The sequence below is a fragment of the Heterodontus francisci genome, chromosome 17 (genome assembly GCF_036365525.1).
Source record: "Heterodontus francisci isolate sHetFra1 chromosome 17, sHetFra1.hap1, whole genome shotgun sequence".
NCBI lineage: Eukaryota > Metazoa > Chordata > Chondrichthyes > Heterodontiformes > Heterodontidae > Heterodontus > Heterodontus francisci.
The window spans coordinates 22,256,107-22,279,937 of NC_090387.1; the positions used below are offsets into that span (position 1 = coordinate 22,256,107).

At 42.5% G+C, this 23,831-nt stretch overlaps 1 protein-coding gene across 1 annotated transcript in view; it reads left to right on the forward strand.

Moving 5' to 3' along the window:
• The window catches only part of LOC137378755 (rifampicin phosphotransferase-like), a 108,964-nt gene that overhangs the window by 52,330 nt on the left and 32,803 nt on the right, over positions 1–23,831 (forward strand). The window contains exons 17-26 of the mRNA XM_068049134.1: positions 479–596; positions 767–867; positions 7,128–7,199; positions 12,569–12,675; positions 13,761–13,833; positions 14,767–14,862; positions 17,243–17,314; positions 17,632–17,724; positions 20,855–20,983; positions 22,850–22,934. Coding sequence (XP_067905235.1) covers positions 479–596; positions 767–867; positions 7,128–7,199; positions 12,569–12,675; positions 13,761–13,833; positions 14,767–14,862; positions 17,243–17,314; positions 17,632–17,724; positions 20,855–20,983; positions 22,850–22,934 — 946 coding nt within the window. The remainder of the gene's footprint in view (positions 1–478; positions 597–766; positions 868–7,127; positions 7,200–12,568; positions 12,676–13,760; positions 13,834–14,766; positions 14,863–17,242; positions 17,315–17,631; positions 17,725–20,854; positions 20,984–22,849; positions 22,935–23,831) is intronic.

A 23,831-nucleotide genomic window follows, 5' to 3' on the forward strand; every position in this document is an offset into this window, starting at 1 on the left:
GCGCCGGCCCCTGCATAGTGGTGCCGGACACCGTTGCCGGAGACGGTGCGGCCACCCACTCTATGTCATCGGGGGCGGCCACTCAGCTCCCTTCATTTAAATGATCCCCCACACGAAATATCATGGGGGCTCAGCGGTGGCGCTTCCGTGTCGGAAAGCCGCTAAGTTCAAAGCGCGCTAATAAAATTCAGCCCAGAGTCTCCCTTGTCATTCAAAGGGTTGCTCTGAGAAGGTCAAACCCCTTGCTGGTTTCCTTGAAATTGCCTGCTTTCCTGTCCTTGTATACAAAGTCAGCTTTCTTTCAAAACATCCAAACATTTCAGCTATTTGCAGGTGTCAATGTCCACTGAAAAATCCTTTTTCAGTTTTTTAAAACACAGCATTCTAAGTTTTTAATACAAAAATAAAAACCTTGTAACAAATTGAAGAGAGATCTTTCCAGATAGATTTTGACTATATTTTCCTTATCCTATTCTAGTCTGTGGTGAGTGGTAATATCACGCCAGACACCATCACCCTCTCTCACAGTCCTAAAGGGCCATGCCAGATCATCAAGAAGGAAATGGGAACAAAGAAGCAGCAGACAGTGCAAGCAGGTGGGTAGCTATCAGAGCCACTGTTGACTTTCAAGTGCTATGAATCTGAAACTTGTTGACGCAAACTTTGATTGTTTCTTTGTAACACTGCTTTAGCTATGGGAAGTATAAAATCTGTGCAATGCAAATTTGTCATGAAAATTAATGGGATTAATTTGCTTTAATTCCAGTTGAAGGTGGGATTGTGTATGAAGATATTTTAACATCACAAGCTGCACAGTGCTGCATCAGTGAGGATATCATTCTGAGATTAGGACAAGTCGCTCTTCAGGTTTGTATTTTGTTACATTTAGATTCCAAAGCATTTTTTTGATCTCCTTACAGAAAATAATTAGTATGTAGATAATTCACACTATAACTATAATTGGAGTATCATGAAAAAATGCATAATTCTTATAATGTGACACTATTAAAATTACAGGTACCAGGTTGTGATGAGAAGTACATGTGCAGTGCACAGGTTCCGGGATGTTTCATGTGTCTGCGGTGACCACATATACAAAGAGTGTCTCCAATAGTCTGTGCTCAAACATAGGGCACTTGGGTCTGAGAAACATCTGCAAGGTTCATGCAATGCACAATCTAGAAGGTGGTCACCACACAGACAGAGCACATCACTGAGGAAGGGAAGTGCATGGCCATCCATCAGGGTATGTGAAAATGGCATGAGTAGAGATGTAGCAGGACCTGCAGCTGAAGGTTCCTGATTACAAAATATTCATGAGAGATTAAGTAGGAAAAAGGGAGGTGGTGTGGCAGTGTATTAGAGAGTCACAGCACTGAAACAGGCCCTTCGGCCCACCGAGTCTGTGCTGACCATCAACCACCCATTTATACTAATCCTACATTAATCCCATATTCCCTACCACATCCCCTCCTACATTAATCCCATATTCCCTACCACCTACCTACACTAGGAGCAATTTACAATGGCCAATTTACCTATCAACCTGCAAATCTTTGGCTGTTGGAGGAAACTGGAGCAGTCAGCGGAAACCCACATAGTCACAGGGAAAACTTGCAAACTCCACACAGGCAGTACCCAGAACTGAACCCGGGTCACTGGAGCTGTGAGGCTGCGGTGCTAACCACTGCGCCACCCCAGTGTTAATGCCAGATTCTGTTACAGCACCATAAAGTAGGATTGATACAGGTGCAAAAGCCAAATAGTCAAGGAATAACAAGGGAACTGTTAATCTGTTGGAGGTATGTTATAGACGGCCAAACTGTAGAAACCATGTTGTGTTACAGGAGCAAAAGGGTCATAATGATGGTCGGTTTAATTGTCCAAAGATAGGCTGGAGCAAAAGTAACATTAAAGTTCTGTGGAGTGGAATTTCCTGTGTATTTGCATCCAGAGACACATGTAACCAAAGCAGAAAGTAAATCCCAATCTAAAAAAAGCAAGCAACTTGGTGTGTTGTGCATGTAATTATGCTATGCCCAAATTTCCTTGATCATTTATGCCAGTCTATTGATCCTTGTGAACACACTTCAGCTGTTCAGCTATAATAGTTCCATTCCCATGACAAAGTGCCATACACACAAATTTATTGAAATTACCTTGGTTCAAAACAGGTGCAAAATGTATTTAAAAAGTACTAGATGAGTACAGTACTTCAGTTTTCAAACAAGAGTGTGGTAGTCAATTTGCAAATGACACAAAAATAGAGAGTGAATAATTGTGAAGAGGATTGTATGTGTCTCCTGAAGGATATAGGACAGTTTAATAGGTTGTGTAGGTAGATGTCAGATGAAACTTAATGTGAAAGAATGTGAGCTGACAGACTTTGGGAGGAAAAATAAGGAACGGATATATACACTAAATAATAAAACTTCAGAAAGAGTAAAGGAGCAGAGAGACTTAATGGTTCATAAATACATTTCTAGCCTAGCCTCATGAAAGGTCATTGACCTGAAACATTAACTCTGTTTCTCTCTCCACAGATGCTGCCAGACCTGCTGAGTATTTCCAGCATTTCTTGTTTGTATTTCAGATTTCCAGCATCTGCAGTATTTTGCTTTTATTGACTTAGATTGATTCAGATTGTTAATCTGCTAATTGTGTATCAATTGTTTAATTATATGCAAGTAGAGGGAGTTAATTGAGCACTTATAAGCAGACACCTACTGAGACTGGTGGTGGTTTTTGAGTGAGGAGATACATGTTAGTAATCCTTTTACTCTGCACAATTATGTGAAACTGAGTAGAGATAGGCTCCAGCATCATCCTTCCACAACAAGCTTTCTGGAACTTAACACAGATAGACATATATTTAAAAGTGGGAGGGCAAGTTGATAATGCTATAAAAAAACACATATTGTGCAACAGATTTTATAAATAGGGGTGTAGCATAGGAAAATAGGAGCAGGAGTAGGCCATTCAGTCCATCGAGCCTGCCCTACCATTCAATACGATCATAGCTGATCATCCACTTCAATGCCTTTTTCCCACACTATCTTTTCGTATGCCCTTATGTCATTAGTATTTAGAATTCTATTAATCTCTGTTTTAAACATACTCAATGACTGAGCTTACACAGCCCTGTGGGGTAGAGAATTCCAAAGATTCACAACCCTCTGAGTAAAGAAATTTCTCCTCATCTCTGTCCCAAGTGGCTTCCCCCTTATTTTGAAATTGTGTCCCCTGGTTCTAGACTCACCAACTAGGGGAAACATCTTACCTGCATCTACCCTGTCTATCCCTTTAAGTATTTTGTAGGTTTCAATGAGATCACCTCTCATTCTTCGAAACTCTGGTGAATACAGGTCCAGTTTCCCCAATCTCTCTTCATAGGACACATGGGGCGGCACAGTGGCACAGTGGTTAGCACCGCAGCCTCACAGCTCCAGCGACCCGGGTTCAATTCCGGGTACTGCCTGTGTGGAGTTTGCAAGTTCTCCCTGTGTCTGCATGGGTTTCCTCCGGGTGCTCCGGTTTCCTCCCACATGCCAAAAGACTTGCAGGTTGATAGGTTAATTGGCCATTATAAATTGCCCCTAGTATGGGTAGGTGGTAGGGAAATATAGGGACAGGTGGGGATGTGGTAGGAATATGGAATTAGTGTAGGATTAGTATAAATGGGTGGTTGATGGTCGGCACAGACGCGGTGGGCTAAAGGGCCTGTTTCAGTGCTGTATCACTAATTAAATTAATTAATTAATTAAAATTAATAATTAATTAACTGACAGTCCCACCATCCTGGGAACAAGTCTGGTGAACCTTTGTTGCACTCCAGCTATGGAAATAATATCCTTCCTGAGGTAAGAGGACAAAAACTGCACACAGTACTCCAGGTGGGGTCGAACCAAGGTTCCATACAATTGAAGCAAGACTTCACTACTCCTGCAATACAATTGAAGCAAAGCTTCACTATTCTTGTACAAAGGCAAAGAGATTAGACTAAACTTATAACTTTATTAGTTAGGCCAAGATTAGAGTATTCTGTTCCATTTTGGGGCCTGTAATTTTATATAGAATATTAAGGTCATATAAAGGATGCAGATGAAAATCACTAAGATGATACCAATGATGAAAGTCTTTAGTTGGCTTTAGTTATAAAGAGATAAACTAGAGCTCCTTTCATTAGAACAGAGAAGATTAAGAGATCTGATAGTTGTGCTGAAAATTATAAAGGGTTAGGATAAAATAAGAACAATTTCTACCCCAGTCGAAAACGAACTACTTCCAATGGTCAGTTAATTGATAATGAGAGGGCATCATCTTAAGATCATCACCAAAAGAATGAAGGGAGAGATTAGGAGAATTTTTTAAAAATTCTTTGGACACTGAATGTCTTACCAGAAACAGAGGGCCGGATCTTGTGCTCAGCCCGATGTCGGGTTCTGTGGCGGGGGTGGGGCCGGAGAATCAGAGCGGCAGCGGCCGCCACTGAACCCGATGCCGGATTGCCAGACCCGACCTCCCCGGTGGCGGGGAAACTCTGTGGCGGCTGTTCTGTGACAGGACCCTAGTTAGAATATTTAAAATAGCTCTCTGCATAAATTACCAGGTCATCTGCCACGATCTTCCCATCCCTTCCCGAACTTCAGAACGACGTGCGGCACTCAAATGCCTTTGCTTTCCCATCCAGGAGAAGCTGGCGCCACCAAGGAGGGGAAGGGATCAACCTTGCATTTTGAGTATAGATGGGGGGGAAAGGGATCAACTTGGAATTCGGTGTATACACGGAGAGAGGAAGGGGGCAACTTTGCATTTTGTTTGCAGGGCTGGCAGCCTTTTAAAAATGGTGCCAGCACCTGCTCACAAATCAGGTGAGAACGTTCATGGAATCACCGAGGCCCCCCCTGCCATGTGATTGGGTGGGGAGGGTGGTGGGCGGCTGCCATCAATATGCTAAGTACTCGCCTGCCGCGGAATCGTGGTAGCGTGGATCCTGAGCAAGGCGGCCGCCATTTTCTGCATCCGCTGCTACTGCCAGCAGCCGGATGACAAGATCCAGCCCAGAACCTATAATAGCTTTTCAAGGGGAAGTTTATGAATATTTGAAAAGGGAAAATTTAGAAGGATGCGGAAAAAGAACAGGAGGATAGCACAGGTGTGATGGGCTGAAGGGCTTCCTTCTGCGCCATGAAATTCTGAGAGTTTATGATGGTCTTGTTACATTATACCTCATTTATAGTTTCACAGTGTTTTCAAAGTGGCAATCAGAATATGGTCCGACCATCTCCCATTGGTGACTCTTACATTTATAATCAGAATCGATCTAGAATAAACATAAAGACCAATGGTTGTGCTTTATGGGTTTTATTCTGTTAAGCGTAAAGCCTTTGTTGCTATAAGTGTCAGTTTGACTGCTAAAACTAAAATGAAATTGTTTTTTAAGTTTAAGTTTTTAGTGATAGTGGAAGTGATACTCTAGGTGCTGTACAGGCAAACAGTCCTGATTCAGAACTTCTGGGAAAACTTTTGTCACCTTGATGAAATTGTTGATTTTAGTAAGTTGCTGCATTGTGTGTTCTCCCTTCATTTTGCTCTTTCAGGTATTTGTAGGTCCATTGAGCTCCTGTTGGGGGTGCTGCTGAGCTACTTAAAACTCAGAGCTCAGCATTGTCACCGTCATGGACTGAATAGCAGAATAGATACAAAACCATTTGTCTTGCAATCTTTGGGTGACATTGTAACTCATTCAAAACCCCTCCACTTAGAGTTAAAATGGGGCCCTTTGTGCTTATGGAAGTGGAACAGATGGATGCAATAGGAACATAGGAACATTGGAGCAAGGGTAGGCCATTCAGCCCATCGAGCCTGTTCCACCATTCAGAATGATCATGGCTGATCGTCCACTTCAATACCTTTTTCCTATTCTATTTCCATATCCCTTTATGTCATTTGTATTTAGAAATCTGTCAATCTCTGCTTTAAACATACTCAATGACTGAACTTCCACAGCCCTCTGGGGTAGAGAATTCCAAAGATTCACAACCCTCTGAGTAAAGAAATTTTTCCTCATCTCAGTCCTTATTGGCTTCCCCCTTATTTTGAAATTGTTTCCCCTGGTTCTAGACTCCCCAACCAGGGGAAACCTGCATCTACCCTGTCTATCCCTTTAAGTGCCATTTAATACCATTAGCCTTCCTAATTGTTTGCTGCACCTGCATGTTAGCTTTCAGTGACTTATTGACGAGGAAGCCCAGGGCCCTTTGTACATCTACACTTTCTAATCTCTTACCATTTAAGAAATACCCTGCACATCTGTTCCTCCTACCAAAGTGGATTACTCATATTTTTCCACATTAAATTCCATCTGCCATGTTCTTGCCCATTGACTAAGTCTGTCCAAATCCCCTTGAAGCCACTTTGCATCTTCCTCACAACACATATTCCCTCCTAATTTTGTGTCATCCGTGAACTTGGAAATATTACATTTGGTCCCCACATCCAAATCATTGTGAACAGCTGGGGCCCAAGTACTGATCTTTGCAGTACCTCACTAGTCACAGCCTGCCAATGTGAAAATGACCTGTTTATAGCTACTCTCTGTTTTCTGCCTGTTAACTAATCCTTAATCCATGCCAGTATATTACCTCCTATCCCATGTGCATTAATTTTGCTAACCAACCTCCTGTGGGGGACTTTATCAAAAGCTTTCTGAAAATCCAAGTATACTACGTCCACCGACTCCCCTTTATCAATAGAGGGACAGAAAACCTCAAGGTTTTGCAGCATCTGGTTCAGCCTGAGTGGGGAGCTGTGTAGGCGGATGGAATCAGGAACAAGAGGAGAGTTTTTGGTGGAAGATAAAAAAGATTTCAGCAAGGCTCAGCATTATCTCTTGATAGCTGACTGTTGGATCAGGAGCAAGAAGGATTGTTAGGTTTCACACAATTATATTTTGTTCTTTTAATTTAAATTCCAGCTTTTAATGATGTTAAATCTCTTGAATTATAAATTATTATTGTAATGGAACAGTTATGCATGAAATGAACACCAAATTAGTAAGTATATTATATTAACCTCTCAAAACAATAAACAGCCATTGTTACTGATAAAATGTCTTTATACACCAGATACAGAAAGCTTATGGGAACTCAAGGGATATTGAATGGGCAGTAAAAGATACAAACATTTACTTACTGCAGGTGAGACATTTACTGTGTGTGATTTGAGAGTTAAATAACTCTAATTATATATATGCTTTTTCCAAACTGTGTTTGTTTACTGGTGATTCGTATTTCTGGGGCATGGGGGACATCTTTACCGTGATTGCCCCTGTTGATTCTCTGTAACATCACAAAAGATACATGGAAACCACGGAAACATGCATCAATTATGTCGGTGCCATTTTCCCAGGATTTCCATAGCTCTTTTGCCCAAGTTATGGCAGGTGAGCAGAATAGGTGTGTAATAGGCAAATTAATTCCAATATAGACAAATGTGAGGTGGTGCATTTTGGTAAGAAAAAGGGGACCAAGTAGTCCTTGGAAAATAAGAGTCTGAATGGGTTAGAGGGGCAAAGGGATCTAGTGGTACAGATACACGAATCACTAAAAGTAGTGATGCAGGTTAATAAGCCCATTAGAAAAAAGCAAACAAAGCACAGGAGTATTTATTTTATGGAGGAATGGAATTGAGAAGAATTAAATTTATATAGAACCTTGGTCAGACCACACTTGATGTACTGTGAACAGTTCTAGACTCCATTTTATAAAGGCACTAGAGAAGGTACAAATATGAGTTACAAGGAGGATTCCAGAACAGAAAAGTTCTCTTTCTCAGGAAAAAATGAACAGGCTGGGGCTCTTTTCTATAGAAAAGAGAAGGCTGAGGGTGACCCTAAAAGATCTTACAGATTATGAAAGGGGTTTGATAGGGTAAATATCGATATGTATCTACCTGGGGGACAAAAAACACAAAAACTAGAGGTTATAAATATAAGATAGTCATGAATAAATCCAATTAGAAACCTCCAGGAGACATTCGTTATCCAGAAAGTGGTTAGAATGTGCAACCTGCTACTACAAGGAATAGTTGGGGTGAATAGCAAAGATGCATTTAAGTGGAAGCTACAGAACACATGAGGAAGAAAGGAATGCTGATTGGTTGAGATGAAGAGTTGTGGGAAGCAGCTCATGTTCAACATAAACACCAGCTTCGACTTCTTGTGCTGAATGGCTTCTTTCTAAGCTGGACATTGTTTGTAATGCTATGTAATTTTTATTTGGTTTCACATCTTGGGGCTACAGGGACACTGATCTTCATTATAATGTATTTACATGAGCTTGCTTATGACTTGGTGAGAAAATTGTGAGACAGCCCAAAATGTGTAAGGTACTTTGAGCACGAATTTTATTTCTGGGCAGAAAACTGGCTGGAATGATTTCTGCTTCATGTTGCTGCCAAAAATGTTGCTTGGCTCAATTAAATGCTGACATTACACTGACAATCAGCATAGGGACAGGAGTAGGTCATACATCCCCTCAAACCCGTTCTGTCATTTAGCTACATTAGAGCTGCTCTCTACCTCAACTTCATTTACCCACTTTGGCACCATATTCCTTAATATCCTAACCAAATAAAAATCTATCAATCTCAGTTTTAAAATTTTCAATTGACACCCCCACCCCCCACCCCCACCCCCAGCCACCAGCCTTTTGTGGGGGGAGTTCCAGATATCAACTACCCTTTGGAGGGAATTTTATGGAGGCAATGGGAGTCTCGTCCACCAGCTGAGAGCCAGCGAGAGACCCACGTTGCCTCTTTTGGAGAAGGCCCACTATATGACGAGCAAATCAGGCATTTAACAGGTCACCAGCAGACCTTTCCCGGGATCAGGACCGTGGGGGTGGGAAGTCCTGTCTGCCGAGAGTTGCTGGCCTCTGATTGGCCGGCAGCTCTTTTGCTTGGCAGTGCCACCAGGGACGTGATGGCTGCTGCCAGGACAACACCCACCGGAGGCCCAGGATCGCGGAGTGACCCAGGTCAGAGGTAAATGATGGTAAGAGGCGTTTCATAGGGGGGGGAAATCACAGGGGAGGGGGTGTAGGGGCGTCGACAGCAAGGGCAGGAGGTGGCTGTCAGCGGAGCCCTCCCCTTCACTATGAGTTCCTCTGAATGAGGGACCCCCCCCCCGCCACCCCCACCCCCACCATCCCAGGAGACCGCAAGCAACCCCGCACATGTCATGCTCTCCGCGTAGCAACAGGTCTGTCCGCTGCTGGGTTAATATCGTCGGCAGCGGGAAGAGGCCCTTAATTGGGCATTAATCGCTCCTTAAGTTGGCGGTGGGGACTTAATTGGAGTGCAGGCAGGAAGATGGGAGTCCCCTTTTGCCACCATCCCGCCTAATTAATGCCTTCCCCGTCTCCAAATGCCCTACGGGAGAGAGCATAAAATACCGCCCATGATGTGGAAAAACTGCTTCCGGATTTCACTCCTAAAAAGCCTATCTCTAATTTTAAAATTATGCTCCCTTGGTCTGAATTTCCCCACCAGAGAAAATCGTTTCTCTGTATCTACCCTATCAAATCCCTTTTTCACGTAAAACACCTCAATTAGATCACCTTCTAAACTCAAGGGAATAAAAGGCCAGTTTGTGCCACCTGCCCTTACAATTTAGCTCTCTAAACCCTGCTGTCATTTTGGTGAACCTTTGCTGCACCAACTACAAAGCTAATATATCTTTCTTGAGGTTCAATGCGGAAAAAGGAATGCCGAGATCCCTGTGTCGCCTCTGCTCCAGAAGGCCTGCCGAATCAGGCACTTAGGTGGACAGCAACGGGCCGTCCACAGGATCAAGGACCCCATCATCGGAAGTCCCACCCTTGGCGAACTGCCAGTCAATCAGAGGCCAGCAGTGAGCATCTCCACCATGGAGGCGGTGGCTGCTGCCAGAAGGGTGCCTACTAGAGGCCCAGAAGCTGGACCCAGGTCAGGGTGGGAGGGGTCTTGCAGGGTGCGGGTCATGGGGCAGGTGGTTGTAGGGGGGTCACTAGCAAAGGCATGGATTGGCTCTCAGCAGCCGCCCCCCCCCACCCACCACAGACAGGACCGCCCGCCGCATGGCTAATTGTGGTGGCGGAATGAAGCCCTCAATTGGGGATTATTTGCCAGTTAAGGGCTTCAATTGGTGGTGGAACCTGAAGACAATTTTGGCGGTGGTGGGATGGTAGCCAGAGCCACCCCCCACCCCCGACCTGACCCCGCCACCATCCCACCCAACCCCCCAATTTTATGCTCTCCCCGCCTCCAAAGCCTCCGCAGGGAGAGCATAAAATTCCTCCCAGTGGGCCAGATTTTACAAACGGCGGCAAGCTTCAAAAATGGCAGATCGCCCGCGCAGACCAAATGTCGCGGAGCAGCTGTTCACGGCGGCTCATTTAAAAGGCTGGGGTGGACCGCACCTCCTGATGACGTGGAGGGAGCGGGTGGTCCGTCCCCATCCCTGACATCAGGTGCCACTGCACAGGCGCCGCACCATTTTTAAAGGGCTTCGAGTCCTACACTTCAATTTAAAGTTTTAAATATAATGCGATAATGCATTAAAATTTACTTTAAAAAAATTACATACATGTTTCTAGCCCTCTCGCCCACCAAAATACTTGTGTACCTGACCTTCACCCCCTCCCCAAAGTTCACAAACTTTTAACTTCAACCCCTTCCCACCATCCCTTCCACCAATCATATTAGTTTGACCCCAATTCCTCCCCCGCCCCCCCCCACCCTACACTGAAATACAGTGCAGTCACCTGCATCGGATCTCCAAACAGAGATCCGAAGGCTTGGGAGTGCTGGCTGCCACCACCAATATGGCACCAAAAAGGACGGTGGGAGCGGCTAGGTATTTAATTCATTAATTTAAATAAATTACCATATGCAAATGTTGGTCCCATCACTGAGCAGCGGGGGTGGGGTGGGGGAGTGGGGTGCGGTCCACCATGTGGCCTCACCGCCACGACCACCAATATCGGGCCGGGCCTTCCCGGCGTCGAGGCCCATGGCGGGCCTCTGCCGGAGACATTTTCCTGCCTCCCACCCTGCCACGACCCCTGATGTCGGAGGGGCTGACAGCCCAGTATTTCAGATGAGGTTTGACTGAGTGTTAAGACCAGGTGAGAAAGGTGTCTGGGGGTCTTTTACTGTCTTCACCTGGTCTTATTGTAACAAGGTTTAATTTTAAACACACTGTGTTTTGAGCTCCCCCTTTGTGAATCCTTGTTCACCACTTTCCAATTATATGGAAAAGAAATAAACACACCAGGTTTTCTGAGGTTTAAGGAAGAAAAGTGAACTTTATTAAACTTCTTAAACTCTAAATTGGTTAATGCCTACGGATATACACCGTGCCCCACACCAGCATACATACGCGATACACACATGTAAATAGAGACAGAAAAGGCAAGAAAAATAAAATGGAGAGGTTTGAGGCAATCTCTGAAGAGGGTTTTTTTTTACTGTTCTTCGAGCTCACTGTAGGATCCTTGATTGTAGGTAGTCTTGCTTTTTGTTGGGGTCTAGTATTCTTCTTAACCCTTGTTCACTGTAGGAGACTTTTCTCTCTTGGGGTTCATCTGTCTTCAATGGTTTCCGAAGCTGGTGAGAGTGAGATGAGAGCAGACAGGAGAGAGATCTTTTCAGTTCAGGAGCTAACAGCTTTCTGAGTTTTAACCCCGTGGCCAGTTCAAATTCAAAAAACTGACTAAACTGGACTGACCACATCTGTTTGTGTATTTGGCCATCTTAGTAGTTAACCTGGAATGCTTCAACATCTGGTAATCAGAAGTCCATTGTGGATTAAATTGGAGCAGGGAATATCTCCTTTGTCCGTTCCAAGTACTGTCTGTTACTATGCAAATGTCTTTCCAGTCAGGGCTTGGCAACGCCTTGTGATAGGCCCCCTTTTCTTCCTAGCCACAATTTTAAGTTTTAATGTTATATGGTGAAATAATGTGTGCCTCAGTCTTGGCAGTTGGGGGGGTTTGCCTGACATTGAGGCTCAGCTGAAGCTGAACAACTGAGAATCACTTTCTCACTTTTGAATCCCAAGCCCCTTGAGATGAAGGCCAACATTCCATTAGGCTTTTTGATTACTTTTTGTACCTGAACATTCATTTTTACTGATTAATGTGCATAGTCATCTAAATCCTTTTGCTTCTCCACAACTCCTGGTCTCTCACCATTAAGAAAATATTCCAATTTATCTTTCTCAGGTCGCTGAAGGACATCACATGTCACATCCTTTTAATCTAATCAGAGAATGTTCCCTTTATACCTATGCTCTGTCTCCTACCTCTCAACCAATTATCAACACACATCACAAGGTTATCTTTGGCATAGAAATTCTCTCCCAATTATCACAACATTCATTACCAATCTATGAAATCGGTTCATAATAAGTCTTCTTAATGTTGGAATATGCAAGGAAATTGCTTTTGTTGTGTGATTATCACACTGATGACTACAATAAAGGCACCATATAAATGCAAGATCTTGTCACTTTTTTTTAAATCAGGCCAGGCCAGTGACGACCCTTGGCATTGAGTCCGAGTTTGAGCTGATGCATGAGTTTGATTCCCCTTTGTCCTTAGACTACCTCTGGATGACGACCTCCAATATTGGGTACATAGCTGTTTTTATCTTTTTATTGTTCAGTCGCTATTTAAGTTGTGTTAATTAATGGTCCAAATGTTAAACTCTGGAGTTAATACCAAAGTGGAAAATTCCAACCTGGATGTCCAGCCACTGTAACTTTTGTAAATATCCACTTTAAAATATAAATGCCAATTGAAATCAGAAATAAATGAACAGGGATCACAGGCTATCGTTTCCATGTATTATTGAACCTTGTTTTAGCTATCTGATCCTGCCTTTATGGCTCAACTACTGACCAGTAAACATCTCAGGACGTGGACTCCATGACTTCAGTGGGAATCCACTTGAATGGTCACTTGGCTGGGACCTGGAGATGCCAAATCTCAGCTGTGGATTGAAAGTTTCCAGGTTGGGCTTGTGGGGATGGAGTTTCCACCTGCCCCTACAAGGTCTTTGATACAACAAGAGGCCACGCTGAGAAATGTGCTTTGTCAAGATGTCCCATGCTCCAGTCCTTAATTGGGTCCCAGCATTGGGCCAACGTCGGTATGCTTGGCAGGACAAGTCTGATGAGGGATCCACTTGGGAGTCCAAGCTGGGACCAGGGCTTAGATCTCTAAAAATGGGGTTGATTTTTAAAAATATTATATATAGCTGACCCCTAAGTTCAGTTTACATTTGATGTCCATCTCTACTGGGGGCGACCAGTTCCCATTTCCAGGGGAGAGTTGACAACCCTTTCTGGTCTAGCATGCTTCAGCCAGGGTTTCTGGCCTCTTCAGTGGGTTGTTGGGGGGTGGGGGGCACACCCAGTCTGTTACTCATGGCTCCTCCCCTGATCCTGCACATTTCAGCAGGGTTACAGGAACAAACTGGGTTGCGGGTGAAGGGTGGTCTGTGGATTTTTACAGCCGGTAACTGTGCATCCAGGTCCTACACTGCCCAAAAGCAACACCATAAGAAATCAATTAATACCACAGGTTACTATTTTGAGGTGGAAATATACAACAATTGCACCTAAAAAAGCAATGCTTTAAAACATGTAAAATGCAGTTCTGATGTTTATGGTGAGAAAAACTTTGAGTGACATGGAAACGTTTTGGATGTTGCAGTGAAATGTTGCCAGGAGCTGTTACACCTCTAACTATGAGCACCTTTGTCAGCGCTGCTGAATATGCAGCACAGGTGAGTTTACTGGTATGTGTGAAAGGATATAAGCTCAATTGAATACAATGGAACACCTGCCACCTGGTGCAGGTAAATATTGACTGAGTTGAAACATTTGAAAGTAAATTATACAGTGGCTTCAGGAAGGGGGAAATTAACAGCTTGGGATCCTGCTCCAATAATGCCTGCTGAAAAAAATTTGCGTGTATGTGGACTGTTTTGAATTTCCAACTGACTTTTTCAACTTGTGTTACTGCAAAAGGCAGTTTCCATACACAGATTCCCCTAAGGGCGGCACAGTGGCTAGCACCGTAGCCTCACAGCTCCAGCGACCTGGGTTCAATTCTGGCTACTCCCTGTGACTGCATGGGTTTCTGCCGGGTGCTCCGGTTTCCTCCCAAAGCCAAAGACTTGCAGGTTGATAGGTAAATTGGCCATTGTAAATTGCCCCTAGTATAGGCAGGTGGTAGGAGAATTGTGAGGATGTGGTAGAGAATATGGGATTAATGTAGGATTAGTATAAAATGGGTGGTTGATGGTCGGCACAGACTCGGTGGACCGAAGGGCCTGTTTCAGTGCTGTATCTCTAAAATAAAATAAGATCTAAGCCCTGCAATTATATGCACAGCCTGAATATAATGGCATGTCATTGAATAAATATTTACCCTGTGCCTATGCTGTATTGCACTAGAAGCCATGTGAGATATTCATTACATTCACAATGACAGGTATCAGAAGTGACAGAGTTAAGGGGAAAGAGGTGGGAAGGGGAAAGGAAAATAGACTGACAACTAAACCTGGACTGTGTTGTCTTTTTGTACAAGAACTTTTGAATATATACTCAAACGGATAAAAATTCAGAATTTAGAGTTTTTTAAGATACAAAATATGTCATTTCGATCAACCGCAAAATTTAATAACACTGATATTTTATCTGTATTATTTACCTAGGAATTAATGTCTAAATTTGGAAAGGTGCACCATTTACCTCCCTATAGTTCTTCTACTTTTATAACCTGCTGTGGTCATCTGTTCATCAATGTGTTGGTAAGTTTCAAAGTGATGATGGGTAAAATTGCTTTCTGAACTGTTGAATGCCATATTCTTTCTAAATTACTAGTTCAGGAGCTTACATTTGATGTCCATTATTAAGGAATAAAATCAATTGACATCAATTGCATTTTTTTCCCAAACATAATTATTTGTCATTTCACTTCAATCAAAATTACTTGAATCAAACTATTTTGTAACTTTAATAAAAGCAAAATACTACAGATGCTGGAAATCTGAAATAAAAACAGCAATTGCTGGAAATACTCAGCAGATTTGGCAGCATCTACGAGAGAGAAGCAGAGTTAACAGGAGAAATTTTAATGCTCTCTACTGTGGCGGATTTGGAGGTGGGGAGAGCATATAAGGGCCAATTAAAGGGCCTCATCCCACTGCTGCCACAATTAGCCGAGCGGTAGGCAAGTCTGTGGCTGCACGGGAAGCATGGCAAGAAAAGCTGTGCGTTTCTTGCTGGCTCTGGGGGAAGGGTTGCTTGTTAAAAGGCACTTAGTGCCTGAATGAGGAAGAAGTGAAAACACTTCACAAGTGCAGGCAATGATGGCATGACACACTGACTTTCTTCTGTCGCCACTCTGGGCGCCACCACACTCTTTACTCTCTTAAATAACACTCATATTACTAACCCATCACATTAAACTTTCTGTAAGGGTGCCTACAACACACTTAACACACACCAACTGCCAACCTCCAAAACATCTTCCTACAATTAACATCCTTGCATCCCCACCAACCCCACCCCCCGCAACTCTCACTCCACCTCTCCCATCACAATTGCCACACACTTCTTAACTACGCTCACATGCACAAAACCTTCCATCCCTTTAGCTTGCAATAAAAAAGGGTGTAAAGGGGGTGTAAAATTAGACCAACTGCATCAGTGACAAACACCGAGGAAACTTCCATCTATTTGAGCAGTGAGCTATGCGTGAGACATGAGGGCTTCAGCTGGTGTAAGATTTGAACTATTAAAAAGATTACGATAATTCGTATTCAGTGCAATAACTGCGCTGAAGTGGTGTTGTATGCTAAAATGTAAAATCCTTTGATCATTTGGCATTTCAGCATAAGTGCTGAAGATAACAAGGAAACCCAGGGCAATGTCTTTTGACAATTTACCTGCAACGGAAGTCAAACTAATTGGTAATTATTCATAAGCAGCTGACATATCTAATTGGGATTTCCACTGATTGGGAGCCAATTGGGAGAATTCCCCAAGGAAATTCCCAGTGAAGGTTTGGAAAACTCCCCATCCATGCAATGCATGGTTTTGAAGTGATTATTTTTTAATTCTTTAATGGGATGTGAGCGTCACTGACAAGGCCAGCATTTGTTACCCATCCCTAATTGCCACTTTCTTGAACTTTCTTGGGCGGCACAGTGGCGCAGTGGTTATCACTGCAGCCTCACCGCTGCACTGACCCGTGTTCACTTCTGGGTACTCTCCATCAAGTTCTCCCTGTGACTGCGTGGGTTTCTACCGGGTGCTCTGGTTTCCTCCCACAGCCAAAGACTTGCAGGTTGATAGCTAAATTGCCCCTAGTGTAGGTGGTAGGAGAATGGTGGGGATGTGGTTGGGAATATGGGATTAATGTAGGATTAGTATAAATGGGTGGTTGTTGGTCGGCACAGACTCGGTGGGCTGAAGGGCCTGTTTCAGTGCTGTATTACTCTCTGACCTCTAATTGCTGCAGTCCATCTCGTGTAGTGCTGTTAGGGAGGGGGCTCCAAGTTTTTGACCCAGTGACAGTTAAGGAATAGCGATATAGTTCCAAGTCAGGATGGTGTGTGGCTTGGAGGGGAACTTGGAAGTAGCGGAGTTCTCATGCATCTGCTGCCCTTATCCTTCTAGATAGTAGAGGTCACGGGTTTGGAAGGTATTGCTGAAGGAGACTTGGTGAGTTGCTGCAGTGCATCTTGCAGATGATACACAGTGCTACCACTGTGTGCTGGTGGTGGAGGGAGTGAATGTTGAAGGTGGTGGATGGGGTGCCAATCAAGCAGACTGTTTTGTCCTGGATGGTGTCTCGCTTCTTGAGTGTTGTTGGAGCTGCACTCATCCAGGCAAGTGGAGAGTATTCCATCACACTCCTGCCGTACTTGGTGGATAGGCTTTGGGGAGTCAGGAAGTGAGTTACATACCACAGAATTCTCAGCCTCTGACCTGCTCTTGTAGCTGCAGTATTTCTTTGTGATGTGGATTTGTAATTGTTTTATTTCAGTGTAAAAGCAGTAGTGTAACACACCCATAAATGCATCTTAATGTTGGCTTTAGAATTGCAATGTCACACAACATCGTCCAATCACAATCATTGTTCATAGTCTCAAATATAATCTATAGTAATTTGTTGTTTCCTAGACCACATACAAAATGGCTGAGAGCCATCTATTAACAGGAAAGAATGAATTGGACCTTTCTTTACGGGGATGTGTAAGTTTTTGCATTACTTTAGACAAATACAATTGATATTTATGGTTATTTGTTAATGAACTGAAGTGAAATTGTAGCATATGTTGCCAAAAGCATCAACTTAGTTAATGAAAAGCTGTTCAACTATTGCACTTGGGAAAACATATTAAGAATTGGAAATTTAATAGGGCAAATTTACTTTTGAGAAGCTAACAAATTTGACTACTGGATGTGTGATTCATAAATAAAATATTATTAGATATTGTTTCAAGTAAACCATTTTCACCAGCTGTAATCTTTAGTTGTGAAATTAACATAACATTATTTTCATTCACTAGGCATTGAAAGAACTGACTATAGAGGACACAATTTTAATTTATGGGCGCACATCCTTTTGGAGACGATTGATTAATTCTATGAAGATTTTAAAGGTAGCAGATACATATTATTGTATTTTACAAAAATCTAGCACTGTACACAGAGTAAATCCACATTAGTACCCAAGTCAAGTGCCCAATCATCATCCTTTTTACAGCTGTGACAGTAAATGGCTATATTAACCAATGGATTATTCCCAGTCCAGAGCCTTTTTTACCAGAAGCACGTATGGAGAAAGGGCATACCAATGACATAAAGGGATATGGGGATAATCTGGGAAAAAAAGCATTGAAGTGGATGATTAGCCATGATTGTATTGAATGGCGGAGCAGGCTCAATGAGCCGAATGGCCTACTCCTGCTCCTATGTTCACAATTTTTTCTCATTCAAATTGTGGAAAGCACACCCACAGATGCCTTCACATCCTTCCTAAATTGTGCTGCCCAGAACTGGACACAATACTTCAGTTGAGGCCAAACCAATATTTTATACAGGTTTATCATAACTTCCTTGCTTTTGTACTCCATGGCCCTCTTTATAAAGCTCAGGATCTCGTATGCTTTATTATAACAGCTTTCTCAACCTGCCCTGGAATCTTCAATGATTTATGCACAGATACTCCCAGGTCCCTCTGCTCCTGTGCCTCTTTATTTCATATTGTCTCTCCTTGTTGTTCCTACCAAAATGAATCACTTCACACTTCTCTGCATTAAATTTAATCCACCACTTGCTCACCCATTCCACCAGACTATCTATGTCCTTTTGAAGTTTATCACTATACTCACAGTTCAGAATACTTCCAAGTTTTGTGTCATCTACAAATTTGAGATTGTATACCCAAGTCTAAATCATTGATACATATCTGGATGAGTAGAAACTTCCTCTAATTAAATATTGGGAAGACTGAAACCATTTGGTCCCCGCTCCAAACTCCATACTCTAGCTATCAACTCCATCCCTCTCCCTGGCAATAATCTGAAATTAAGCCAGTCTGTTGGCAACCTTGGTGTCACATTTGACCCCAAGATGAGTTTCTGACCTCATATTTGTGCAATCACTAAGTTCGCCTATTTTCACCTCTGTAACATCGCTTGACTTTGCCTTTGTCTCAGTTCATCTGCTGCTGAAACCCTCATTCAAGCCTTTGTTACCTCTAGATTTGACTGTTCCAATGCACTCCTGCCTGGTCTCCTACATTCTACTGTCTCTAAACTTGAGGACATCCAAAACTCTGCTGCCCGTGTCTTAACTCGTAGCAAGTCCCCGTTCCCCTATCAAATCCCTCCATGGCCTGGCCCCGCCCCATCTGTTATCTCCTCCAGCCCCACACCCCTCCAAGATATCTGTGCTCCTTTAATTCTGGCCTCTTATGCATCCCTGATTTTAATCAATCTACCATTGGTGGCCATGCCTTCAGTTGTCTAGGCCCCAAGCTCTGGAATACACTCCCTACACCTCCCCACCTTGCTTTCCTCCTTTAAGACACTCCTTAAAACCTACCACTTTGACCAAGTTTTTAGTCATCTGATTTAATATCTCCTTTTGAGGCTCGGTGTCATACTTTGTTCTATAATCTTCTTGTGAAGCACCTTAGGATGTTTTATTACATTAAAGGTGCTATATAAGTTGTTGTAGTAGCAGGGAAAGCAGGGGTCAGAACAGCTGACCCTGGGAAACTGCACTGTACACATTCTTCCAGTCTGAAAAACCAACGTTCACCACTACTCTCTGTTTCCTGTCATTCAGCCAATTTTGTATCCATACAAAAGAAAAATACTATGGATGCTGGAAATCTGAAACAAAAGCAGAAAGTGCTGGAAATACTCAGCAGGTCAGGCAGCATCTATAGAGAGAAAAACAGATCATTTCAGGTCTGTGTGGTCTTTTGTCAGACCTTTTTGATGAAACATTCTATTTTTCTCTCCACAATTTCATATCCATTCTGCTACTGTCCCTTTTATTCTATGGGCATCCACTTTACCAACAAGCCATTTGGAAGTCCATGTACACCACGTCAACCACATCGGTATGCTTTAGGTAACATTATCTTCCTTGCTAAGACAGATGCACAGTACTCATTTATTACCTCAGCCATGCCTCCTGCCTCCAGAGGTAAATCCCCTTTTAGGTCCCTAATCAGCCCCACTCCTCCGTTTACCACCCTTTTACTATTTATATGTATATAGAAGCTTTTTGGATTCCAGTGCAGTACTGAAGAAATGCTGTTCTTTCAGAGCTACCATCTTTTGGATGTGACATTAAATCAAAGCCCTGTCTGACCTCTTGGGTGGACGTAAAAGATCCCATGGCACTATTTCAAAGTGTAGGGGAGTTATACCCAATATCTTGGCCAATGTTTAGCCCTGTACCAACAACTAAAAACAGATTGTCTGGTAATTATCACATTGCTATTTGTGGGACCTTCAGTGTACACAAAATTGGCTGCCGCATTTCCTGCATTACATCAGTGACTACTTTTCAGAAGTACTTCAGGTCAGGATTTTTTTTTTCAAAAAACCTTCCTTTTTAGTGTTCCCTGAATGGCAAGTTAGTCCTGGTGCTAGCTGTGATCAGGATAGCTCAATTTCAGGAAGTGGTCCTAAAACAGGTTCATTAACATATGCAAGCGATCTCTTGATGTCTAAAATTGGGCCCCATGAATTTATCAATGGACTAAACTCTGTGCAGATTAGGTGTAGACCATCCCACGACTAAATTGCTATGCATTGCACCTGCCTTATGCCCGAAAAATGGGTGCAGCTCATACGAATTTCTACCCCAGCGTGCCTCAGGTAGTAAATTTCACAGATTTCCCTAAAGAGTTAAAGAGGTTTTTTATAATGCAGTTTTAAAAGAATCTCAATAACCACAGAATTTATTCATGATCAGCATAAAATACTCCAGAGATAAGACAGTACGCAATAAAATATCCAGGTCAGGAAATGTTGAATTTCATGAATCTACAACTCTAATAATTTATTATTTTCTAAAATGGTCATAGGTTTTATATATATATTACAAATTATTTTATCGTTGAGCAGCAGTTTGACATGTCGCAAATACAATTATAAAAAGATAACCACCATCAGTTCTTTTATTAATATGAATAAATCATGCCTGGTCATTTTGATCAGCGTTACTGAAGTTGTAATCCCACAGTAACTGCATCTGAATCACTTCCAGTTCTTGCTAGGTAATAAAGGAAATGCCAGCTTTTTAGAGAAGATGCTGAAGGAGTACGAGGTTCCACCTGCGAACACAGCCAAAGAATTTTACTTAAACATAGATCAGGAACTCCCAAAGTTATATAAGGTAAGGAACTGTTTCTCAATTAAATTCTTCAAACTGACAATTTAGTAGAGGCCACATACATCAATTTATTAAGGTAACATAATTCAAGTGATATAAGAAAAAGAAAGCCGAAACAAATGCCCCCACAGGTTTTCCTGCAGTGATAATATACTATTACGGTTTACCATACTGTGTATGTTATTTTTGTCAGGCAAATATATCAAGGGATATGGAATTAAAGTAGGTAAATGGAGTTGAGGTACAGATCAGCCATGATCTAATTGAATGGCAAACTAGGTCCAAGAGGCTGAGAAACCCAATCTCTTCCAGAGAGTGTTTTGCTCATAAACGCAGGATAAAATTGAAACCCACAGGCAGGCAGTGGGATTGGAGGGGTAAGCTACTGTGGCCATTTCAATTACCTGCCCACCAAGCTTCTGTCGGGCTGGCTGAACTAAAACCAGCCTGCAACTATGATTGGGGGGTAAGGTATGATTGAAACAGGACGTGCAGACATAGGATTTCTAATAACATATATAGCTTGTTAAAATCATTGTGTTGCTTTTCTTTCTTCTACATCTACTGTTAAAATATTGCTGTTTGGGTTTTAGGTCAGTTTTGACCTCCTTATGTAACCATTGTGGCTATGTCTTACCATGTCTTTTTTTCTCAGACTTTTTTTCTACATAATTTCCTTAAACTTTGTTTGTTTTGTGATACTTTATTTTTGCTTTCCATTTAATCCTCCCGGGAACTGTTTTTGGAGCTCCAAATGTGCGTTCCTATAGTTGTTATAGTTGGTTTTGTTAATTTCGATTTTAGTTTCCAATACAATCTTGAATCAAACTCCGCAACAGTTAAAATCCAAGCCTGCAGGCCAGAAACAAAGTAAATGGGGGTGAATTTGGTCTTTGGTGATAGTGCAAAACAGGCAATAGCAAACTGACAACCTGCTTTACACCATGAACAATTTTATTTACTTAAGAGTAACAGAAAGTAGGGTGGCGCAGTGGTTAGCACCGCAGCCTCACAGCTCCAGTGACCCGGGTTCAATTCTGAGTACTGCCTGTGTGGAGTTTGCAAGTTCTCCCTGTGTCTGCGTGGGTTTCCTCCAGGTGCTCCGGTTTCCTCCCACATGCCAATGACTTGCAAGTTGATAGGTAAATTGGCCATTATAAATTGCCCCTAGTATAGGTAGGTGGTAGGGAAATATAGGGACAGGTGGGGATGTGGTAAGAATATGGAATTAGTGTAGGATTAGTATAAATGGGTGGTTGATGGTCGGCACAGACTCGGTGGGCCGACGGGCCTGTTTCAGTGCTGTATCTCTTTTTTAAAAAAAAAATTTACAGCACAGATATAGGTCATTTGGCCCAGCAGGCCTCTGCTGGTGTATCTGTTCCACACAAGCCCCCTCCCACTCTACTACATCTCACCCTGTCATGATATCCTTTTACTCTTTCTGCCTCATGCACTTATCTAGCTTTGTCTTAAATGCATCTATGTTATTTGCCTCAACCATTCCATGTGGCAGCAAGTTCTACCTTCTCACTATTCTCAGGGTAAAGAAGTTTCTCCTAAATTTCTTATTGGATTTATTATTGACTATCTATGACCCCTAGTTTTAGATTTCATCACAAGTGGAAACATCTTCTCTACATCTACCTTATTAAACCTTCATAATTTTAAAGACCTTTATTGGGTATTGTTTTTTATTGAAAACAAATTCACTATTGCTCATTCCATGCTTTTGCCCAAGACCAATTTCAGCCCAAGACATGTTTAACTTCTCTATAACTATGAACTGATAACTATCCTGTTGATGCTGTTGATATCCTGTTGATATTTCTGTGATTGCAAAGACGCAGCCTTTTGATTTCCTTTTAGGTTTGGTTTACATCACTTGCGCTATCAAGTAAATGTACAGTCTTCAATAATATTATCATGCATCTTTTCTTACAAGAAAAACATGGTAAGAAATAAATAAATATTCTATCAATCCTAGAGGATATCCTGCAGTGTTGCTCAGAGATAAATGGATAGAATTAAGTCAAGATAGAATTTCCTTTCCTACGGTACCTTTGCTGGAAATCCTGGAGAATTGTTACAGATGATCATTTTCAGATGTTTGTGCCATTTTTCTGAGGATTTGGTTAATTATTTGCTAAAGTTAGCGTGGGAGATTGGGAGAATTCCAACAGTAATTCCAGGCAGTGTATCTTTCTCTTCCTGTGATTGCACCTTTGCTATTTTCCCTTTCCAAATCTTTCTATCTGTCTCACTCTCTCTCTCTCTCATATATATCCATTTGTATCCCACCCTTTCCCCTTTCCTCTCTTTATAACTCATTATTATCTCCGTATCTCTCCTTGTCTGGCTCTAACTCCTGCATCTTCCTTATCAATGCTGTTAAATAGCTCTAATGCTCCTCATCAGTGCAATCCTACCCCAACAAATGGCCATCAGAATTTTACAACTCCCTGAAAACCACTCTACCACCCTTTCCTCCAGCCAGCTCTTTAACTTATTCTTAAATGGACCCTCTTTCAATCACGACTGAAGGCACTGGATACTGTATATAGTACTGAAGACCTGTGCTCCAGAACTTGCCGCGCCCCTAGCCAAGCTGTTCCAGTACAGCTACAACACTGGCATCTACCCTGCAATGTGGAAAATTGCCCAGGTATGTCCTGTACACAAAAAGCAGGGCAAGTCCAACCCGGCCAATTACCGCCCCATCAGCCTACTCTCAATCATCAGTAAAGTGATGGAAGGTGTCATCAAGTGGCACTTGCTTAGCAATAACCTGCTCAGTGACGCTCAGTTTGGGTTCCGCCAGGGCCACTCAGCTCCTGACCTCATTACAGCC